Source organism: Equus asinus, chromosome 5 (assembly GCF_041296235.1).
Source record: "Equus asinus isolate D_3611 breed Donkey chromosome 5, EquAss-T2T_v2, whole genome shotgun sequence".
NCBI classification, from domain to species: Eukaryota; Metazoa; Chordata; class Mammalia; order Perissodactyla; family Equidae; genus Equus; species Equus asinus.
Genome location: NC_091794.1, coordinates 14,262,435 through 14,285,049, shown reverse-complemented (window position 1 = coordinate 14,285,049; position 22,615 = coordinate 14,262,435). Strand labels below are relative to the sequence as shown.

General features: G+C 40.8%; 1 protein-coding gene across 5 annotated transcripts in view; it reads right to left on the bottom strand.

Annotated features, from left to right (window-relative positions):
• PHLDB2 (pleckstrin homology like domain family B member 2) overlaps positions 1-22,615 on the bottom strand; it is a 223,074-nt gene that overhangs the window by 127,593 nt on the left and 72,866 nt on the right. Inside the window, exon 2 of one of the 5 annotated variants that reach the window (XM_070508768.1) lies at positions 10,514-10,578. The exons of the other annotated variants lie outside the window; for them this stretch is intronic. Within the exon in view, the coding sequence (XP_070364869.1) occupies positions 10,514-10,561 (48 nt within the window). The 5' untranslated portion in view covers positions 10,562-10,578. The remainder of the gene's footprint in view (positions 1-10,513; positions 10,579-22,615) is intronic. 5 annotated transcript variants of the gene reach the window in all.

The window sequence follows — 22,615 nt, the reverse complement described above, 5'->3', positions numbered from 1 at the left end:
CTACACGGCCTCCCACGTCCTTTCTGTTATTACTATGTCCCCTTTCATGGTGGGTGTTCTCCTAAAAAGTGTGGAGGAACATGATTCTAATGTGTAAATAAATATCTTTACAAGCAATCATCCAATAGAAATGCAAAAATACTAGGTCAAATATTAGAAAACAGAACCCAACCCCATGTTAAGAAAACAGATCATGACCAAGTGAGATTTATTTCTGGAATGCAAGGATGATTATTAGAAAATCGGTTAATATGAAGACCATATTAGTAGATGTAAAAGTAATAATCATATGATTATTCCCCAGATGCCAAAAAAAAAAGCTTTTGACAAAAGCTTCTAAAAAAGACACTCAAGGTAACAGGAATGGATGCATATTTCCTAAAGCCAGCATTGTGCTTAATGGGGGAACACTAGATGCATTTCTACTAAGGTTAGGAAAGAGTCAGGAATGCTCATTCTCTGCTACTGTTGAACATTGTTCTAGAGGGATCAGCCAGTACCATTTAAAATGACAAAACAGTTAAGAGGCGTAGGAATTGGAAAAGAAGAAGTAAAACTATTTTCAGGTGATCTGATAGTTTACTTAGGGAACCTGAGAAAATCAACAATACACTAACACAAACAATAAAATAAATGTATTCTTTTTTCAGTGCTAAAGATAATGCTAACTAAAAAATAATTTCAAACTTCAGAAAAACTGCAAGGATAGCACAAAGCACATTTTTTCTGGAAACATTTGGGAGTAAGTTTTCAACATGGGGCCCATCACTCCTGAATAGTTTAGCGTGTAACCCATCAAGCAAGGACATTCTCCAGATAACCGCAAGATAAGGATCAAAATCAGGAAATTAGCACTGACGCTTACTGATGTTGAACTCACAAACTCCACTCAAGTTTAACCAATTGTCCCAGTAATCTCCTTTATAGGATCTGATCTAGGATGATGTGTTGCATTCAGTTGTCACTCTCTTTAGTCTTTTTTCAGTCTGGAAGAGCGCAGCCTGGGTGGCCTCTTCTAGACTAATTTACCCTCCCTCCAGCCCTCTCTGCGCCAGGGGGAGGGAAAAGGCAGAGATTGACTGGCAACCCAAACCAGTCCTGCCAGACATATAAAAGGAATAATTGCTCCAGTGTGTAGAGAGAAGCCTGGAAGTGATGTCATGCTTTTATCTTTTATTTTTACCATCAAAATTTTAAAGCAGACTGTAAAAATAGAAAAATGTTAAACTGTTACTCTTTGATGAATTCCTCCTAGATAGAATGTTCACAAGAAAAATTTGCCTCCTTCCCAAAATGGTTCTAAGACAATCTCTCTTCGGTTAGATTTAATGGTATATCTCTTAGATCAGCATATTCTCAGGTCTGGTTGGTCTCCAAGTAAATCTCAGTTAAGGAGCCTGTTCTTAGATTAAATTTTAAACAGGCACACAGAGAACATAACCATCCCCATCGGTTTAGATACACATTCTACCTAGAATTACCTAAGTTAAAAAAATTCTAATCTAACTCTGCCTCAAAATTCTGTTGGGAATTCTTGGAAATCTGTCAGATTGCCACTAACTCCATGGGGCGATAGTTTGAATTTCTTTAGATATAAAGCCTACAACTACTTTTCCCTAATTATATTTTTTGTGGTAATCAAATTATTAGCTTTCATCGACAGTGACTGAAGGTTTCTGAAAGCATGATAGGTACTTAGGTAGCCGACAGGCTGGGCTTGTTTGATGAATCTTTGTCTTCATTATGTTTTCTGGATAACCTACCCGGATACGTTATTGGATAGTCCTTATTCCTTTAGCCCAGATAGCTTCCTTGAGCCAGTGTAAATACAGTCATGTGCTGCATAATGACGTTTTGGTCAACAACAGAAGTGTATACAATGGCGGTCCCATAAGATCAGTACTATGTCGTCTCAGTGTATAGTAGGCTATACCATCTAGGTTTGGGTAAGTACATTCTATGATGTTCACATGTTGACAAAATTACCTAATGACGAATTTCTCAGAACATATCGCTGTCATTAAGCAACACATGACTGTAATCATATTGAGAGTTCCGTTGTTGTTTTTCTTTTCTTTTTTACAGAAACTTCCAGATTTCCTTAGTGCTTGGGGTCCATGCTTCTTGAACTTGACTCAATGGAAGCGTTTATGAATATTGACATGCCATTTGCTAGTCATCTCCTTGGTGGTAGAATACCACTCCCCTCCCCCCCTTTTTTGGCTACCTTTCTTTGCAGGAGCCATTTTTCTTAGAACAGTTTGGAGAGAAACAGAGATTATGGGAGGGCTCAATTGCTCTTTCCTGTTGCCTGGAGGCAAGGTAACACCAGGGAGCTTTTTAAAACTATAGGTTCCTTAACCCTACTCCAGACTTTCTAAGCAGAATCTGTGGAAGTGGATCCAGTAACACACATTTTTAAGAAGTTTTCCAAGAGATTCTTTCTTGACTAGCATTGAGAAGTTGTGTTCTACACATTGGTTTAGCAGAAAGATCCCTAAAAGTTTAAAAGTGTTTGGGAAATGATGCTCTCTCTATCTCCTTCTTAGCAAGCTGTGGCTCATATTAGCATAAACATTTAAGGAAATGTCTGTCTAATTTTGTTGAATCCAGCATTTCCCAAATTTATTTGAGTATAGAACATACTTTTTTTTGACACAGCACATATTACCATGGCACACCTAAAAGCGCAGACTTTGTAGAAGTATTGGTGTAGAAAATATGACTCACCATGACACCCTGTCTTTATTAACAGAGTCAGCAACTCTTTCATGTTGGCTACTCAGTAATGAATGCCCCCGCAGCTATTCATCAGGACTGTTAGACAAGATTTCATAAGGCCTTCACGTCCAATATTATCCTCTGGCTTTTCCTCTGCCCATTCCTAAACTTTAGATATTAAAAAAACTGACAGTAGTTATGGTAATTAGCATGCACTGATTGGTTACTATGTGCCAGGCTCTAAGTACTTTGCAGGTATTATGCCATTTAATCTGCAACCCCACGAGCAGTTTTTATTATTATAACAATGTTATAACAGGATACTGAGGAACAGAGAGATTAAACAGATAAACCTAAGAAAACACACAGTAAGTGGTGAAGCAGGTATATTGGACATTAAATCCCGGTGTTCAGACTCAGAGCCTGTAGGATTAACCACTCACTGTTTTGTTTGAGCTTTAGTCCTTGATCTTCCTCTCCAAGCTCCTCCTTGGCAGTTCCATCCAGCCAAAGCTTCACCTTGTCCATGGCTTCCTAAGCCACTTCCCTAACTCCTGCTCTCTCTTCTGAGCCACAGACACACCTCACTAACTGCTTGTTAGACGTCTCAGTGAAGAGCTATCACTGGAACCTTAGACTCAAGGTATTTCTAATAGAATCTATCTTTCCCCCTCCAGAATTCCCCCTCCTTTTCTTCCCTCTTTCCAGTCATTCGTGTATTTCTTCACAGGACATACAGGAGCACCTACCGTGCGTTTAGTACTGTGCTCTGTTGAGGATATATATAAAAGTGAATGGGACTTGGGTTCTTACTCCTAGTTTCTACGGCCCCAGAACTTCAGGGAATACACGATTCATTGTGCCTTCCTCCATTTCTTCATTGTGTCCTTCCAGATTGATCCCCAGCAGGTTTTCAATTCTCTAAATTGTTCTTAAATTATACTGAGTTGAAAAGGCATTTGATTGTCCTGGATTATCTCCCTATGACAGATCACTGGCACATCTATAGGTGGCAGATTGTATTCTAAGGATGGCCACACCATCTCACTTCTTTTTCAGATGGACATTGACAGCCCTCCCTCATGAGCTGGGGTCTACATGTCTTCCCCTTGCTTCTGGGTGGGCCTGTATCTGCAGTGGAAAGGATACTTTCAAAGGCTAAGTCCTAACAGGCAAATCAGCGTCTGCCTGGCCCTTCGAGGATGCTTTTGCTTGGAACCCAGGTGAAGCCCCCACTGAGGACCCAGTTGACAGTCAGCACCAACTTCCAGACTAGTGAGTGAGCAAGATTTCAGATGATTCCCAGTCCTGGCCTTTAAGCCACCCTAGCTGATGATGAGGGGAGCAGAGACAAGATGTCCCCTCTGAGCCTTACCTAAACTACATACTTGTGAGGAACATAAACGTTGTCATTGTTTTAAGTGATTAAGTTTTGGAGTGGCTTCTTAAGCAGCAGTGGATAACCGGAACAGGTGCCTGCATTTGTTTCAACCATCTATTGATGGGGCAAGGTCACATAGCACAAAGCGTGCTGCCAGGGAGGCAGGCACCATGATTAAATGTCAATTATGTGCCATTCTTTTAAAATTTCTAATCCTCTATAACACATAATAAAGTGTTTTGCATGGATGTTGAATACATATTTATCGAGTTGAATTTAAGTATGGTGTGATAGTAAGAACATGCATTTTGCTGTGAGATATACTAAATTTCAAACCACAGCTCTAGATGCGACAGCTTTGTGGTAGAGAGTAAATTGCCTCCCCTATCTATTACTTTCCCCTCTTCTGAAATGGATGTGAGGATTAAAATATTTTTAAGACATGTGAAAGTGGTTCACAGTAGATCTCTCCCCCTCCTCACTCTTTCTCTAATTTTTAAATAGGAGAAATAAGGATAAAATGAGAAAGATTGAAGCCTGATTGTGAAGGCTCTCAAATGCATGAGTAAGGTTCATTTTTTAGTCACTGGGGACTCACGGAAGATTACGGAGATGTGACAAGCATAAGGCAGTTTTTGAGAAGAGTGATATGGCTGTAATGGGTGGAATAAGAGACAAGATATACAAAAGCCAGTTAGGAAACTGAAGTCAGTGTCTAAGCATGTGAAGCTCTAAAGGGTATCTGAAAAGTGTAGTCGAGAGATGCCAGGTCGAGATTAAACAGCAGGTTGATATTCCAAAGGGTTTGCATAGACTTTGAGTTGGAGTCTGCAAAGGAGAAGGTCGGTATAAAGGAAAAGGGAAATATAAAATTGATCCCAATGATTTGACAGCATTTATTAAAAACTGTCAACTGGGTCCTCAGTGGGGGCTTCACCTGGGTTCCAAGCTCATTTCTAAAAATTTGCCTTGGAAAGAAATGATAGCAAAAATCATACCTGCAAAGATATTTACTGCAGCCTGTTTGTGAGGCACAGTATTAAAAAACCAGAATAACTATAAGTAAGGTAATGGTTAAAGAAACTATGGTATGTCTCTACAATGGAATCATACAAAAGTGAGGTAAATCTAAATAAACTGACCTGAATAGGTTTTAAGTGAAAAAAGCATGTTGTAAACCAACATATACAACGTCATCTGATTTTTGCTAAAAGCAGAAAAAAAGCCCAAGTCTAAGAAAGGAGAGACACTAAAGTTTATGCCGTTTCCCTCTGGAGACTGGGAATGGACAGGGGTGAGGCTGGGGTTGGGGGGGTCTTAAAATATTTACTTTGAATAATTTGTATAATTTTACCTGTCATTCTTTTTTTTGCTTTAGTAAAAATATTTTAAGTTCACAAATTTTGTACCATTGCAAGCAAGCTGTACGCATTATAGAACCAGTAAAGTCTGAAAAGATTGTTGGATTTGGGGAAATAAGATGATTTGATGTAGATGAATGAGTATTTAGTGGAAAGGGTTGAAGTGCGGTTGGAGTTGTTGGCAGCGGTTGAAGGTGTGCCTGGGCCGGCGTTGGAGGTTCTGGTTCTGGTGGGGCTCAGACAAGAGAGGGGGCCCATCTGGTAGAGTTTGCAGGTAAGCCTGCAGAGTCAAAGGGAAGACTCCTGAGCCACGTGGTGGGGAGCAGCAGCAGATATTTTCTACTTCTGTCTGGTCCCAGGATTGCGGGAATAATTCTCTCTGACACAGCTTGTTGACCCTAAAGGGTAGCTGCCATCAATGAGATTCCCTAGTAAATAACCCTGGGCCTTCCAACCTAATATGCATGTTGGTAGGTAGAACAGGATCCTACTGGTGAAACTAGTCTTCACGAATTTACTTAGCCCCACCTTGAACTTATCTATATTTTTAACCTGGGATATATGTACATCTGCATCCATATCTGTATTCATGTCATCTGTATATCTGTCTGTATAGGTGGATAGATAGATATAGATAGATATCCCTACCTGCATATTCTCATATGAAACAATAAGTATTTATTCATATTTAGCCTTGAACAATATTGGGCATGGGACATATTAACTATAGGGTAAACATACTGTAAAGACGGACCCCACGTGGGGCATTACATTGGTGTGTTGTAGAGCCAGGGTTTCATCACAGGATTACTCATTGCTTCCCCAGATGGATTTATTTATTTTGATTTTGATTTTTTTCTTCTTCTCCCCAAAGCCCCCCAGTATGTAGTTGTATATTCTAGTTGTGAGTGCCTCTGATTGTGCTCCAGATGGATTTAAATTGATGGCTCTAAGAAAATTTTTGCAAAAAGGCCCCTTCTAGCTTATTGACCCTAGAAATGTGCTCATCACTGCTCCTGGGAGGCTCCCTTTTCCCTTCATGGCTTCAAATGCTTTGGGCAAAAGAAACACTGTGCATTTTACTCAGTGAATACTATTTCCAAAGCCCAATAATATTTTTTTTTTAGTACATGAAAGCCTTTTAAAAATCTGTTCAATATTTAATACACATTGCATTGGATAAGTACTAAAACATTTGAAATTAAAACAATGCACATGCAGAGCGAGTTGCAGAAGTGCTTACAATATTCGTGACTCTACTGTCTATAATTTCCTTTTATTTATCTTATCTCCTGTAGATTCTGAACAGATACAGGGATAACAAAACACCACGTCATGATGCCTGTCTTTTCTTTTCCTTTTTTATTTTCAAATGTAGGGAAAAGGCGTGGAAGTATAGTTAGTTGTTAAGATCCCACAGCCCTTCATGCTGACAACAATATTCTCAGATCTGGGATGTGTCACCTTTTTTGCAATTTTCCTTATTCATAACATTTAGAAATAAAATATTTATACACACCCAAGAAGTTATATATATTCATTTTTTATCACTGCTACGAGTCCTTAAGCTATTTGCTAACACAATAGAAAAAGTGCTACATTTCAGGTAAAGAATCTTCAGTCGCTTTAACTTTGACAGTCTCTTTTTTTCCGAGCAGAAACTCTGGCCCCAGGTTCCTTGCTGTCCTCATACCGTCTACGCTGCTGAGCTATTCCAAAGGGAAAATGGCAAGTGCTGTTAGAAATTACTTCTTGATCCTGCTATTTGTCTAATACAAGCATAGAAGCGGGAGGAAGGAGAGAAGCTGCTTTTCTGGTACTCAAGAATGATGCTGAGACCGTGGAGTCCTGTTCCAAATTTTAGTAGCTTTATGCACGTCACTTAGTGCAGCTGAGGGGAGCGAAATTACCAATTTCTCCATAATGGTTTGGCTAAAAAGTTGAAGTTGGGAGTAGACCCTGCATCTGAATCTCTTAGGAATTCAAACCGCATCTAATCCCTGTTTCTTTGGATAGTCCTGTCTGTTTTGTGATGAGAAGATATAAGGCAAAATGAAGTCAAAACAAAATAAGTTAAAAATCTAGTGAAATCATGTGGGTAGTCTTCCAGAATCTAGTTAAGTAAAAGACAAATAGAACTCTTAAACATAAGATGTCAAGGTTTTTTTTTTTTTTTTGCAAAAGAATAATGGCAGATCCAGGAAGCCAGGATAGGAGAGGAGTATGTATGATGCCTTCGTTCAGGGAGGTGAAACAAGCCATCCACTAGTGAGTTGTTTTCCAGTTGTGGTGATGGATTGGCATAATCTATCTGAACCCTTTCACCCAGTTCCCCCATTTACCAATTGCAGACCTTGTGAGATGGTGCAATATGGGCAATGAGAGTAGATAAATGGCTCCCTAGTGGTTTCCGTGACCTTTATCATTAGTATCTTGGCTCTAATTAATGTTGATGATAGGAGAAGAGAAATGGCTTAAATTCTGGATGAACAGTCATTTAACTACTCAGAAAAACATTTGGAAATTAGGAAAAAAGTTGTAAATATTTGTCTCTGTTCATTTTGATCTCATAAGTGACCGAGTTCCCTTCTTTGTACCCAGGAGAAAAGATCCAGCAGATGCTGAGTGGTTTGTAAACTCCAGAGGACCACTATGATGAGTTCATCTTTGTATTCTACTGTGTTTGGCTCTTGGCAGAGTCTCAAGAACTATTTGTTGGGTTTCATTGAATTAATTGAGTAAAAGAGGAGGTATAATCTTTTAGAAGCCAAAACAATTTTAAAATCTTGATAAGAAGTTGATCTAAGTACGCAATTCAACTTATGTTCATAGATCAACTGAAGAGTGGGAATTAGAGAGGGGATGTCAAAAGATAATCCATTGACTGATATATAATTTAGGGGTATCTTTGTGGTCCACTCTTCCTGTCACTTGTGGGAATTATCACCAGCATCTAAATTAATCAGTGCACATAAAAATATTGGGGAGCAGAGTGACTCCCCCTGGCTCCATGTTTGCAAGTCCGAGTTACAACAGTTGCTGTAACCCTCTTGACCTCTCTCCCCGACTTGACTCACTCTGCCCTAGAGAAGAGGCAACTCTCTCATTGGTGCATTTGGGAAATAAACTGGCTCTGTGTAGTTGGGAGCCAGCTGACCTTAGGAACTGTACATTCTGCTCTGCTCTTTCACGCCCCAAGTTGTGCAGAGAAGTCCTCTAGCGGGGAGCTGTGCAGTGACTGGTGGGCAAGTCTACCTAATTCTGGAGTGCAGTTTTAGGAAGTCTGCTGTTGTCATGCACCTAAGCCATGCCCTCCTTTACCAGCTTTATCGGTAATGAAGATGACATCTTTATCTCCTTCTGCCAGACTTCCATGTCTACTTTTTCATTGTTTTCAAACTTGATTGGGAAAAGAATATTATCTTTTGGTCTCCTTCAAGCCCTGCAAGGGTACCTGGCTCGAGCAACTCTACAAATCTATATACTTTGCATCTGATTTTTGATGTGTATTCATTCATTTATTCATTCAGCCATTCATCTGGAAATAGTTATTGAGAACCTAAAATGTGCCACGTGCTGTGGTAAGCCCCGGTACCCTCCCCATAAAGAGCTCACAGCCTAGTGTATTTATAAAGCAATTTGAGGAGTGAGCATGTCGCTTCCCAGGAGGTAACAGTCTGAGCTGAGTTGCTCAGTTTTTTGGTGTTTTCTTAACTGAGTCATAGCCGAGTAGGATTTGGCCAGGAGACAGCGAGGTCTACCAGATTTCCCTGGTCTGCTCTGGTCCACCAGATCAGAGCTGAGCCTGGAGGGACAGACAGGAGCTCGGCTCTCAAAGACCCTCCCTAAAATCCAGAGAAAGGCCCTGGACTCTGCCCAGTAGATAACAGGCAACTGTGTAAGAATGAGAAGAGGGATGGGGCAGGTTTCTGCCCTAACAGGTCTCTTTGGTGGCTTGGAAGGTCGATCTGAGGAGGACAAGCCTGAAGAGACCAGTGTACAGATTGTTCTAGGTGAGAGATTATAAGAATGTGAGGTAGCAGCGCCTCTGCTTCTTTTTCTTTTTCCTTTCCTTTTTTCCTCTCGGGAGTCTTGACATTTTGTAGGATGAGCAGTAGGGAGAAATTGCCACCTCTGGTGGTAAGGATGATGATGAAGAAAAAGAAGATGATGACGGCTGACAGTGAGCTCTTGCTCTGAACTGCTACTAGGCTAAAATGTTTTTGTGCGTCGGCTCACTTCACATCACTGAAAATGCGTGAGGTAGATAGTATTATTCTTTTCCATTTTATGTATGAGCAAACTAAGGTTTACAGACGTAAAATAACTTGTGTATAGTCAGCAAGCAGCAGACCTGGGACTTCAGCTCCAGCCTGTCTGATTTCAGCTTCCATTCTGATAACTCCGTGCTTTATAAACAGCTTCACAGCACTTTACAAAGTGCTTTCTTGCACAAAGGCTCACTAGAGCTTTGACAGGGTTCTTAGGTCAACCTGAAATTCCCTCCAGACAGAGTTGCTTAGTCTCATTTAATAGAATCCTATGCTCATGAAAATAGTCTATGTATTTTGAAATCACAAAATATATTGCTCATTATTTGAACATAGATTATCAATTTAGTGCCTTCTATGCCAAATTTGAATCGTCAAATGTATTCACCTTACCATCAAATAGATACTACAAAATGAATTTTTTTTTTTTTTTGAGGAAGATTAGCCCTGAGCTAACATCCACACCCATCTTCCTCTACTTTATATGTGGGACTCCTGCCACAGCATAGCTTGACAAGTGGCGCGTATGTCCACGCCCGGGATCTGAACTGGCAAACCCTGAGCCACCGAAGCGTAATGTGCGAACTTAACCGCTGCACCACCAGGCCGGCCGCCAGAATGAATTTTAATGTTAACTTTAAATAAAAAAGCAAATATTCCATAAAACTCAGAAGTGATTTCTGGTTTATCTTTTGCTATGGATTATTCATTCAATATTCAACAAATAGCGTGTGTTATGCACTGTTTCTTTTAAAAGTTTGGAAGATAATGACCAATACCTTGTTTAGGTTTGCTCTATCACGCAGAGCCTCGCTCAGAGCCATCATTGAGAGGTCCTCAGCATCTGCTTTCAGAACAAATAACTCCAGTGAAAGAAAGCAAAGGAAGGACATTGCACAGGCCCAAGCATCAAACTGATTAAATTAGGTTAAATCATTGTACTACCTTAAATTTCCTAGTCTTATTCCTTGGAAATCTTCAGATTAGGTTTCTTTCCCCATCCGTGTTAATAAGGTAAAGGTGATCGTGTTGCTTTACATTCACTGAGCATTAGCTTAGGTAAATAAGATAGACATCTATTTATCCAGAATTATGAGTGTTTCAACATTCGTGTTAGAGTTACTTCTTGCAAATCTCCCAGTTTTGAATAGAAATCCCAAAGTACTATAATGAACAACTTGTCATTCTCAGTGAATGGACCTGTATGTGTTACAAGTAAAGGAATTAATGACGAAGGAAGTCCTGGCTGCAATTAGTGCTACAGTGAGAAATTACAGATAGGTGGTCCTGCCTGGCTCCCAGGTCCCTCCTGTCTCTCCCAGAAGGCTCTGGTTCATCTGATCTTCACCCTCTGCCCCACTTCCACCCTCTCACCACATGACCACACCTCCCTGGGCAGAATTGCCTAAGAAGTGTGGGATGGCAGAGTTCCTGCATTTCTTCCTTGACCACAGAGCAAAATTACAGCATTACTACTGGCCCTTAAGGACTTCCTCTTGTTCTACTATTATGCTTTCTTGTGTCCTGACTCTACCTATTGGAGAGTAAATGTAGGGTCCAATTATCATTTTAGCTCCAAAGAGTCCTTGGTGCTTAGGCAAAGGAAGGAAAAATGGCACAAGTGTTTAAAGTTACCCATATGCCTCAGAAAATGACACTTTCTAGACATGAATAAAGAGTATGTGGGTGAACTTATTCCTGGCGTGCCAGGTTTATCCCTTTGAATAATGGAATAATTCCAGCAATTACCATGTAGAAAGAGTTTTACCTGACTAGCATATTTTTAAGGCTTTATTTAAAAGACTGTTTGATAAGACAATCAAACACTTAGCTTTATATTGCATTAATATTAATAATAATAAACATACTAAGGAGAGATGACAAAGATGATTTAAAGATAACCCAGGTTTTATTCCAGAAAACTCTTACCTAAATTAAGCTTCTTAAAACAATCAAAGAGAAGCTAATTGATTATATTATTTGAACCTTCCTTTCCTTTTCCAGCTCTCTTATAGGCTAATGATTTAAGTGGGCCAAAAATTGAGAACATTCAAGTGAAAAAACCTTCATAATAATGTAGCACTTACAACGTCATTTAAAAGGAAGTATGGTTTGCATGTCCTTCAATGGAAAACGCCTATTTATCTTACTCTGCTCCAAGCATTTCCCACCACACCTGGCTTCATTACGAGTTCAAAAAAGTTGAGACTCTTTTCACACTAATATCTTGATGTCTCCCTGCAGATCTCTCCTTCTGATACTGTAAGAATCTTCATATATCACCAACATAGAAATGTGCTGAGAGTTAAGAATCTGGATCCAGCTTATCAGAAAAAATCTCAGCCTTTTGTATGTTGTTGAATTATTCTCCACTGATTTGTGTTTGTGACATTTATTTAAATACCTCTAAAATGTCTAATAAAGTTTGTATCCATTAGGATACTCTTAATCACAAGTCCATCAAATTAGTTTAAATTGTATCGAAAGTCATTGGTTCATATAACCAGACATCATGGATTCACTGGGCTTCAGTTTTCATCTCTGAGCTCTGCTGAACACAGGCTTCATCCCAAGGAGAGTTTTCCTCATAATTGCAACATAGCTGCCAGCTGCAGTCAGGGCCTCAAGCTTTTTTCTCCCACTTCCAGTGTAAAGCAGGCTTGCTTCCTGAAGTGTCCCTTAAGGACAAGGAAGCTTTTTCCCTGGAATTCTCTAGCAAAAGCTCTTTGAGCCCTGTCTGTCTGATGTGGGTCATATGCCCATTCCAGAACTGATCATGGGAAAAAGTTACGGGGTAATGCTTTGACCTGGCAGGCCACTGAGGGGCATGGGCTGTGTCATAAAGGAGTGGATATCTGAACAATATCACAGTTCTGTTGGAAAGGAAGAAAGGACAATGAATGCTGTAGACCAGCAGTAATGTCCACTCCAGAGTTCTTGGGAGGAACATGGCTATACAGTAAGTAGAAAAACCATCATGACCATTAACACACAGTAAAACTGGGCAGTCGAAGCCACCAAATGAGTCAGATGAAAGATCTATTTGTAAGGAGAAGTACTGACCCTGATTCCTGGGGACACCAGTAGCTAACAGTGTGCCTGTCAGGCTGTTTCTGGTCCAGACTGCCAGAAGGAAATGTGCACACCAGCTAATGGGTTGGAGGATGAGAGGGTATAGCTAAGGGTTTCATCCCTCAAGGAAAGGAGAGATGAAGTTGCAAGTCACAAGTTGTCTGCAGATGGAGACGTAACAGAGCAATGAGTCTGTGACTGACCGTTCTGCCGTCAAGTATTGTTCACGTCCGAGCTTCTTGCATCACAGCTACACGTGATGATCCTTTGATGTGCCTGAGATTTAGAATTGTAAAGGTGATGAAACAGTCAATAGCCAGCTTCTGGCATCTCAAATGGGATACTTGAGTCTGCAGCAAAGCAAGAGACTCAAAAGCCAGACTTTTTGGAGAGAAAAATTGAAATTTCTTTCTTTCTTTTCTTGTTTCCTTTAATGCATCAAGAGGTAAGGCCTAGTGGATTTGATCATAGGGTTTTAGAAAGGGGTGTCTGGTGCCAGCCCCAGTTGCCTGTGGTTAAGTTCAGCGCACTCTGCTTCAGCAGCCCAGGTTCAGTTCCTGGGCACCGACCTCCATCACTCATCTGTCAGTGGCCTTGCTGTGGCAGTGGCTCACATACAAAACAAAAAAGATTGGCAGCAGATGTTAGCTCAGGGTAAAGCTTCTTAAGGAAAAAAAAGGGGGGGGATATCTGAGTCAGATAGGAAAAGGAAGTTAAGAAAGCTTGACCCTTTGGGTCCTGTTGGACAGCTGGGAGAAGAGGGAGAGAAATGTATACAGAGCAGGCAGTCAGCCATGTGCCCTGACCTCCAGGGGTGAAAGGTGGTGGGCGTGGGGTAGGGCAGGGCACTTTTAGACTGAGGAGAACCCACAGGGTCTGTCTGCTTCCTGTTGTGTTTGGGATGCTGGAAGGAGGTCCCCTCACAGCACCCAAGAGATCCCAACTCAATCCCGGGGTAGTGTATCAGTTTCCTGGGGCTGCTGTGACAAAGTACTACAAACTGGGGGGCTTAACAGAAATTTATTGTCTCACGGTTCTGGAGGCTACAAGTTCAAAACCAAGGTGTCAGCAGGACCATGCTCTCTGTGACACCTGCAGACGAGAATCTTTTGTTTCTTCCCAGCTTCTGGGGGTTTGCTGGCAATCCTTGGCATTCTCTGGCTTGCAGCTGCAGCTCTTCCGTCTCTGCCCCTGTCGTCACAGGGCATTCTCCCCTCGTGCGTTTGTGTCTCTTCTTATAAGGACACCAGGCATATTGGATGAAGCGCCCACCTTATTCCTGTATGACCTCATCTTAGTTAATTACATCTGCAATGACTCTTTTTCCAAATAAGGTCACATTCCGAGGTACTGGGGATTAGGACTTCAAATATCTCTTGGGGGGACACAATTCAACCCTTAATAATCACATGAAAGTAAAAGCAATGTGGATCAGACAGAGACAGACCTGAGTTTAGCTTTGTTCCCAAGTGGCATAGACAGACTCAAAAATTCCCACTTGCCCCAGGAAGGGAGGCGAAAGTTTGCTGAAAGTCACCAAGTAAGGGCAAAGCGCCTCTGGAGTTGGGGGTTGCAGAATCAAGCAGTTGACCCGGGAACCACAGGGGACCAGGCAGACCTCAGGTGGGATGCACAGCACCATTGAGGACTGAGGGAGGATTGAGTCCTCAGGAGAAATTCCTGGGCCCAAATGAGCTGAGAGAACAGACCATAAATTACAAATTATGCCAGCTGCGGTCTTCAGCAGCGGATGCCAACAGAATCATCAGTCCAGGGAGCAGCTAGGATCAGCCACTCTACAGAAGAGACCAGCAAGATCCAGACAACACAGTATAGATCCTTGAACCAGGCCTCCTCTCAACTACCTCGAGCTACACATCTACACTCAGGTGCCATCGTGGAGATTAATAGGGGGAGGGAATGAAGCTCTGAAAGACCAAGCATTTTTGTGAGTAATCCAGCTGAGACCAAGGTACCTAAAGAGACAGATAAGACTACCCGATTGAACCAAATCTCCACCCCTACTTCTCCCACGTGTACACACGCACACACAAACGCGCGCACGTGTACTGCTACCCAGAGGCAAGAGGGCTGGTGAGGGACATCAGACCAGTCACAGAGAAATCAAGAACACATATTTTCTTTTCACCCTTTAGTGGTATGTGGACTAGCATACCTTTATTTCTCCATTATGTAATGACCAGGTCGTTCTAAAGATCTAAAGGATGTTGATGCGTATGATTGTGATTTGACATTTGTCTCCGATTTAAGTTTGCTGTGAGTATGTCCATCTAGATGTAGGTGTAAATGGACAGCCTTTGCTAGGTCTACGAAAGCCCGGAGCACTGCTTGGTCACTGTGGACCTGACGGCTAGCCAGAAAACTTTTGCAGAGTCTACTCCACGGTTCTAGGGGGCAGAGCCATTGGCTGCTCCACAGAGGGCTCTTGAGATCAGCAATTAGGGGCATTATTCGCCTTAAAGCTTTATCATCTGCAGACACACGATTCTACAATTCATTTAATGATAAATACCCTTTCCGCGAGCATTGCGATATGGCACTGCTTTATTTGAAATTTCTGAGTTGAGTTGATGCAAGTGAAATATTATCTGAAAATATCTAAAAACTTCAGAATAAGCATTTTCTCAGGCATACCAACACAAAGTACAAATGGGGTAGAAATTTGAGAACATCTCTTTCATCTCTCAGTTCTCATTCGTGGGAACTGTTAGAATTCCACCTCTTTAAATCAAGAACTCTGGTCTGAAGTGAAAGGGGTGATCAGGGTCTTTCACAACTCACATCTTCTTCCTGGTCCCTGAGGCCACCTGGCTCACAGGCTCCTCTGGAAGTTGCCCTGGTTGAGCATCCCAGCATCACCTGGTGATCCCTTGGACAACTAATACTACTGCTGCTCCTTCGACCACCTGGCAGCACCATCATCTTTGAGGCTCCTCCCAGGAAAGTAAATTGCTTGGTGCTTTGAAGCCCTTTCTTTGCTCCCACACTATCTGTTGCATAAATCTACTTTTTTACTTAACCAGATATATTATAATTGTGTCTATATTTGTTTTTCTCCAGGGCTAAACAGCAAATTCTACAAGGGCAGGGACTGTGTCTTTTACTTCTTTGTTTATACAGTCACGCATCACTTAACAACGGGGACACATTCTGAGAAATGTGTCCTTAGGCACTTTGGTCATGTGACCATCATAGACGGTACCGAAGGGAAATACAATTTGCCACCCCAAAATGTGTCTGTTTAACATGAGGATTATTTCAGGCTGATTATTTTTAAGAAAGAAAAGACTCAGAAAGTATTTCTTGTTACCTCCCCCTTAACTGCCTAAAAAATTTAAAAACCCTGTCTCAGGAAGTGAGCTTTCACCTTAGCATGGCATGAAACAGGTGGTAGATAGGGAAGAACCTGGAAAAGCCTGTTTGCTGGGCTCCCCTCTGTGTTCTTCTGTTTTTGTGTGGCCAAACACTCGTTTTCCAAACATTTGCTCCTTTTCACCTACCTACGAACTGCCTTCCTTCCCTTTGAAGTGCCTGACTCTCCCCACCCCCAACATCTACTTTTGTCTTCAGCTGAGGATGGTGCTTAAGGTGAGGGCTTTGGCTGTTTTGGTGAGTTACTTGGTTTCCCTGGGTTTCTCCTATGTACACATGTTATTAAACTTTTGTGTGTTTTTTTCCTGTCAATTTTCATGTCAATTTAATTCTTAGACCAGACAGAAGAACCTAGAAGGGTAGAGGAAACTTCCTCCCCTGCAGTACTTACACAAACCTAGATAGTATAGTCTGCTATACACCTAGGCTACGTGGTACTAATCTTATGGGACCACCATCGTGTGTGTGGTCCATTGTTGACCGAGGTGTCATAATGCAGCACATGACTGTAGTGCTATGTTGGGTATGGAGTATGTGATCAACAAAATGAAGGAAAGAATAAATGAAGGAAGAAAAGTTTTGGCGATTTTTGGCAGTGGTCCTTGTCACCAACTGACACAAAGGAGGGGAGATAAGAGTGAAAAAAGAGCTTAAATCATCAACTTAATCCCTCAGGCTTCCTCTTCTGCAACTTGCCGGTCTTTCCTAGAGCTCATAGGAAAAGATTCTCTACCTTGGCTTTGGTCTTTCTTACTGGATTTTCACTGCAATGGATAAAGTCCTACTTTTTAAGATGGCGTGAGTAAATTCCAGAAACTTGAGGTGGCCTGGAGACTGCCCAGTGAGATTTTCAGTTCTGGGAGACGAGAATACTTTATATGCCTGGTGAAACTTCCTGAGTTTCCTTACACTCCTGGAACCGAGAGGAATCTGAGAGGTGTCTCTTCTGTACCTGCCTTTCATTTTTGAAAAGAAACAGCTGCTTGAGTCCTGGCAGAACAAGTTGTTTTCAGTGTTCGGTAGGTCGTTCAAATTTTCTGAGTCTTAATCTTACCTTTAAGTGGGAGAAATGACACTTACTGTCTTGTATTTAGAACTAGAAGTTGTGTATACAAAGGTGCCTGCTGGTGTTTGCCGTATACAGTTTGCTTTTAATCCATGATATTATCATTATAGTTAATATTCCCACTTTGCATCCTATAAATTTCTGTCTCTTTTCTTCTTTGCTTAGTTTATATTGAACAGATGACACAGACCCTGTGACTTCTAATTTGAGTGTCTACAAAGTATCGTAAATTTTATTTGGATTCTTAGAATCCTTAGTGAATTCAGATTATTTATATAGATAGAAAAAAGGTATCTCTCTCACTTTATATATATAAATAAATTTATATTTAAGTAAATTATATATATATATATAAAATAAAGAAGATACTTTTTCTTTCTCTGATGCACACTGCAAAAGAAATAGAGAAAAGCAGCAGGAGAGAAGCTAATACTTAACTTTACTACCAAAGGTTCTGGCTTCCAAAAGTAGACTGGAAAGATAATCAGTATAGTTGTAAGTAACCTGGCCTGCTTTTATTTATGGGGCTTGACATATCACCCCAATTTGCCAAATATAGGATTTCCTGACAACTGAAATTCAAACTCTTCCTGGGGAAATTTGGTCATGCCTAGTAAAGCTGTTACCCTGTGGAAGCTGTATGTCTTTTCAGTACTGACATTTTTGCCTGCCAGCAGTCTGGAATGGAAATAAAACCTAGAGTTTCTGACCGCTAGACAGCCTAATGGGCCACCCCCAGGTTACTGAAATTTTACTGGGTACAGTAATAAGATGGACATGTTCAAATGCAACTTTAGAAAATGTAGTAGCACTTGGCAAACAAGGTCTTATTTTTAGTGTCATTACTGGTGTTGTACCTGGGGACAGATTTACTGTCATGCAGGCTGTGATGGTGAATTTACTTTGTGTCAACTTGTCCAGGCCATGGTATCCCGTTATTTGGTCTGATGTTGATGTGAAGGTGTTTTTTAGAAGAGATTCACATTTAAGTGAGTAGACAAGTAAAGCAGCTTACCCTCCGTAATGTGGGTGGGCCCCATCCCATCAATTGGAGGCCTTAAGAGAAAAAAGACAGACTTCTCCTGAAGAAGAGGGAATTCTGCCAGCGGACTGCCTTGGAATTGAGACACAACATCAGTTCTTCCCTGGTCTCTAGCCCGCTGGCTTACTCTGCAAATTTTGAACTTGCCAGACTCCATAATCACGTAAGTCAATTCCTTAGAGTAAATCATATACATTTATTTATTTTTTGATAAAATAAATCATGTATATTTACACTGAGCCCCTCCTTGAGGAACCATCAACCAGCCCTGAGCTGGAGGCCTGGCCACTGCTCCTTTGAAACCAGGGCCACTCCTTTGTGGTACTCCACCCGCCTATTTGGTGACATGGCCATTGGTCCCACTGATGCTAAACTCTACCTCCTGCCCATGGTTCCCCTCCCTGGGCTTGTGACACCCTTCACTCTATGTTTCTTCACAGCATATGTTTCCCGAGAAGGCCCTGCGGTGGGTGTTCCCCAGGGCAGCCCCATGCCTGCTGTTCTGGGAGGGGAGGAGAGGAGAAGGCTGTGGCACATAATATTATATATTATAATATTATTACATATATATTATATTTTATTAGAATAGTATTATAATAGTATAATATTGTGTATATTATTATATGTTATAGTCGTATGTATTATAGATTATATGTACTATATTATGGTATGTATTATATGTAGTACAATATATAATAACATACATAATATATAATACAATATAAAACTATATAATACTATATATAATATATAATTGTGTATATTATATATTGTATGTATTATATTATTTTATGTATTGTATATACATATATATATATTCCAAATGTTCTATTTCTCTGGAGAACCCTAATACAGAGCCTTTACAATTCTTCCCTTGGAAACATGGAGGAGCTAATCTCTTGGGCTCGGCTCCCTGGCCCAGTGTCTTGAGCCTCAGAAGAACTACGAGTCTTGTCTGGCCCAGAAAAGAGATGTGAAATCCATCAAGGTGTAAGACATCTGTTTCTTTGGATCCTATCTTGGGAGAGTTGCTGAAGGCAGACCTGATTCAGCTCAGACTCACACTGGAAGCTCAGAATAACTTGGGATCCTAAAGAGGAACCCACGTAAGACCTAAAAGACCATGTAAGACTTTTCCTGAAGTCTCCAGGGAAGGATCACTTTTGCGAAACAGATCTTCTGTAAAGATCTGTTCTCTCGAAGATACATACATCCAGGTGTGACAGGTGGCCATGCGGCAACTGCTTGTGGGTGATGTGCATTAATTTATAGGTGTGGGCTAGAATGAGGCACAACACAGTGTTAAATGGATCTGAGATTGAAAAGAGAAGGGTTTGAGGCTGGCCCACGGCTAGCTTTCCCTGCATTTCTCTGTTCTAGAATGCAAATCCGAGGGGTCTGACAATTCTCAATCAAATCTCATTTTCCAGGTAGCTATGAAGGTATTTTTATCAAGACTGGGAGATAGAACGTATTTACTTAACCATTTTTTAATCTTTATTTTTAACTTTTAAATATTTAGACGTAGGGTATTCATTTTTACTCTTAAGCATCTGTGTCAATCATTACAACAGTGAAGGAATTTGTGACTCGATAAAGGTTTACACTTGCTGATCACTAAGTCTCCTGCCAATTCTGTAATTCCACATGTAGTAGCTAGAAGCAGAAGACTATGCTCGACTCTCTCTAGAGAGCTCAAGAGAAGCAAAGGAACAACCTCAAGCCACTAGGTCGAGGATGGTTTGACATTAGTCCAGGTTTCCTTTTGGTTAGACTTTCTGCTTGGACACTACTCTTCTTCAAAGCTTGGTGACCACTAAAGCCTGAGAGACATTTCATATCGTGCCAGATGTGGTTGCTAAATGAGGCCTGACAGACGTCACCAACTTTGCTTGGTTTCCAGCTCAATAATTTATGTGATAAATATGGATGCATCTTGAGAATTAAATTTTCAGACCCCATTGAGTTTTGTTTATCTATGGGGTAGACAGATAAAACAAAATCAGAATGATCAGAATGAGCCATGGTATGATAATGGGTGTCTTCTAAAGGATAAATAACATCAGGGTTGAGAAAATAGTGGGTTTGTTTGCTGGGAGGAAGTACAGTATATCCATAGAGAATGTACTAATTATATTTCTAGGACACCCACTTTGGTTTTTTTTTTTTTTTTTGACATTTTAGGCAGCCTCTCAAAATTTCTTGTTATAGAAATTCTTCAAAAAAGAAAAAACAAACAAACAAATAAACTAGAATTTGAGATGCAGATCTCCTGTACCCAGTGTCCCCCAGGTGGGAAGCAGTCAGTGTCTTTGACTATGCCATGCATTAAAGATGTAGACAGGCCTTCCACTTCAGATGATCAGACGTGAAAGAGGCTAAGGGACCTTGAATTCAGATGGGTTATCTACTCTGCTTTTTTCAGATTCTCATGCAGAAGAATTGGTTAGAATTCCTCATCTCTGAAGTTAAGATTTATCATTGTGAACTGGGATGGACATGAACATTGGAAGGTCATTTGGAAGGGAAAAGCAACAAGATCTGTGAAATAAAACTAACTTTGAGGAAAGGAACATTTACTATAGTGACCAGAGCCCAAGATGTATTGGAATGATTGTGGCACAGTGTGTAGCTGATGTCAGAATTTCCTCTGGATTCAGTCTGGACTGGTATCAGCCTTGTGGGGAAAGATTAAGAGAGCTGCAACTTTGGAGCCTTACTGTTAGGCATCACTGTAGTGCTATCAAGGGCATAACTACAAAGAGATATTAGACTTTGTAGGACCCATCTTTAATAGTGATAGTGTGTGATGTGGAGGATGTATGGCAATCGTGGTCCCATCTGACTCTTCCCTTAGAGGGTGGATGCAGGACTAGCCCACTTGTGGTAAAGTCAATCCCTAGAGTTCTTGGCTAGTGGGGTTAAGTAGGAGATATGAAAGTTGATCCCAGTAGGAGAAACTAACCCAGTACTAATAACCCGTGTTGGGGGAGAGGGTAAAGTGAGCAACAAAAGAAAAACTATGTGACCATATTTTGTGAAAGTATTTTTTTCCCCTGCTTTTTTCTCCCCAAATCCACCCCCTCCCAGTACATAGTTGCACATCCCAGTTGTGAGTCCTTCTAGTTGTGACATGTGGGACGCCGCCTCAATGCGGCCCAACGAGTGGTGCCATGTTCGCTCCCAGGATCTGAACCCTGGGCCTCTGAAGCAGAGCACACAGACTTAACCACTCAGCCACAGGGCCGGCCCCTGTGAAAGTATTTTGTGAACATGTCATTTATTCAACATATGGCCTCCAAGAGGATCTCACTCTCCTGGTTTCAAACAAGGGCCACCACATCTCCAATTGCAAGGCCACTGCATCTTTCTCTCATACTTTATTGAGTGGAAACACAAACACACATGCAGTTATTTTTTATTTCTTTTCAAGCAAGAGTGGCTTTCCAAAACTCATTTCCATGAGTCAGCTTATATTTAACAGGAACCACAACATTCTGTGAAAGCCTTTCACAAAAGAGATCGATCTCAGAAAGGGCATAACTGTATTTTTTAAAAAATCAGAAGACATCACTGAAAAAAATAAGGCACCATAGCTCATCAAAGAAGAAATAAAGGCCTAATGGGCTAGAAAATTTAGTTTAGTACTTAATAACTTAAATAATCTATTGCCAGCCTATCTTCTCTCCTAAGAGACATATTACTAGTAAAGTGGACATAATTCACTCTCCTTTCTACTCTTTCTGAATCAGTTCTTATAACTTAGTCAGCTAAGCAGTGTTACTGTTAGTGGTTCTATAAAAGCTGAGAAGCCCTGGTCCCCAGCAGTCCAGAGATTCTGAGCCTAGTTTTATATTCTGGGCTACCTCCACCTGGGGAACCATGGTCCTAAATCTAATTGGCTATGAGATGAGAGTTTGGCAAGGTACAATATAAATGCTGGAAAATATGGGAAAATAATTTTGGTCAAGGGATTCAAGTTGTGCTTCAGCCTAATTTGAAGAGTAAAGAATACAAGGTGGGAGTGATGAAGGGTTTAAATGTAGCGTCCTCAGCACGTGACCTTTCTAATGATTCATTTCTATTAATGAGAACCAATAAAAAGTGGCAGCTGTGCTGATTTAAAATAGCAATGGAATAATAAGCCTGTATTAAGTACTTTCTATGTGTTGGGCACTGTACTTAGTTTACAAATATATATATTTACATGTGTACCTATGGATGTATGTATTAGATATATAATTGTCCCAAACTAATAAGCAGTAAACCCATGCCCTTGACCAATAAAAAACTCTTGGGTTTTGCTAT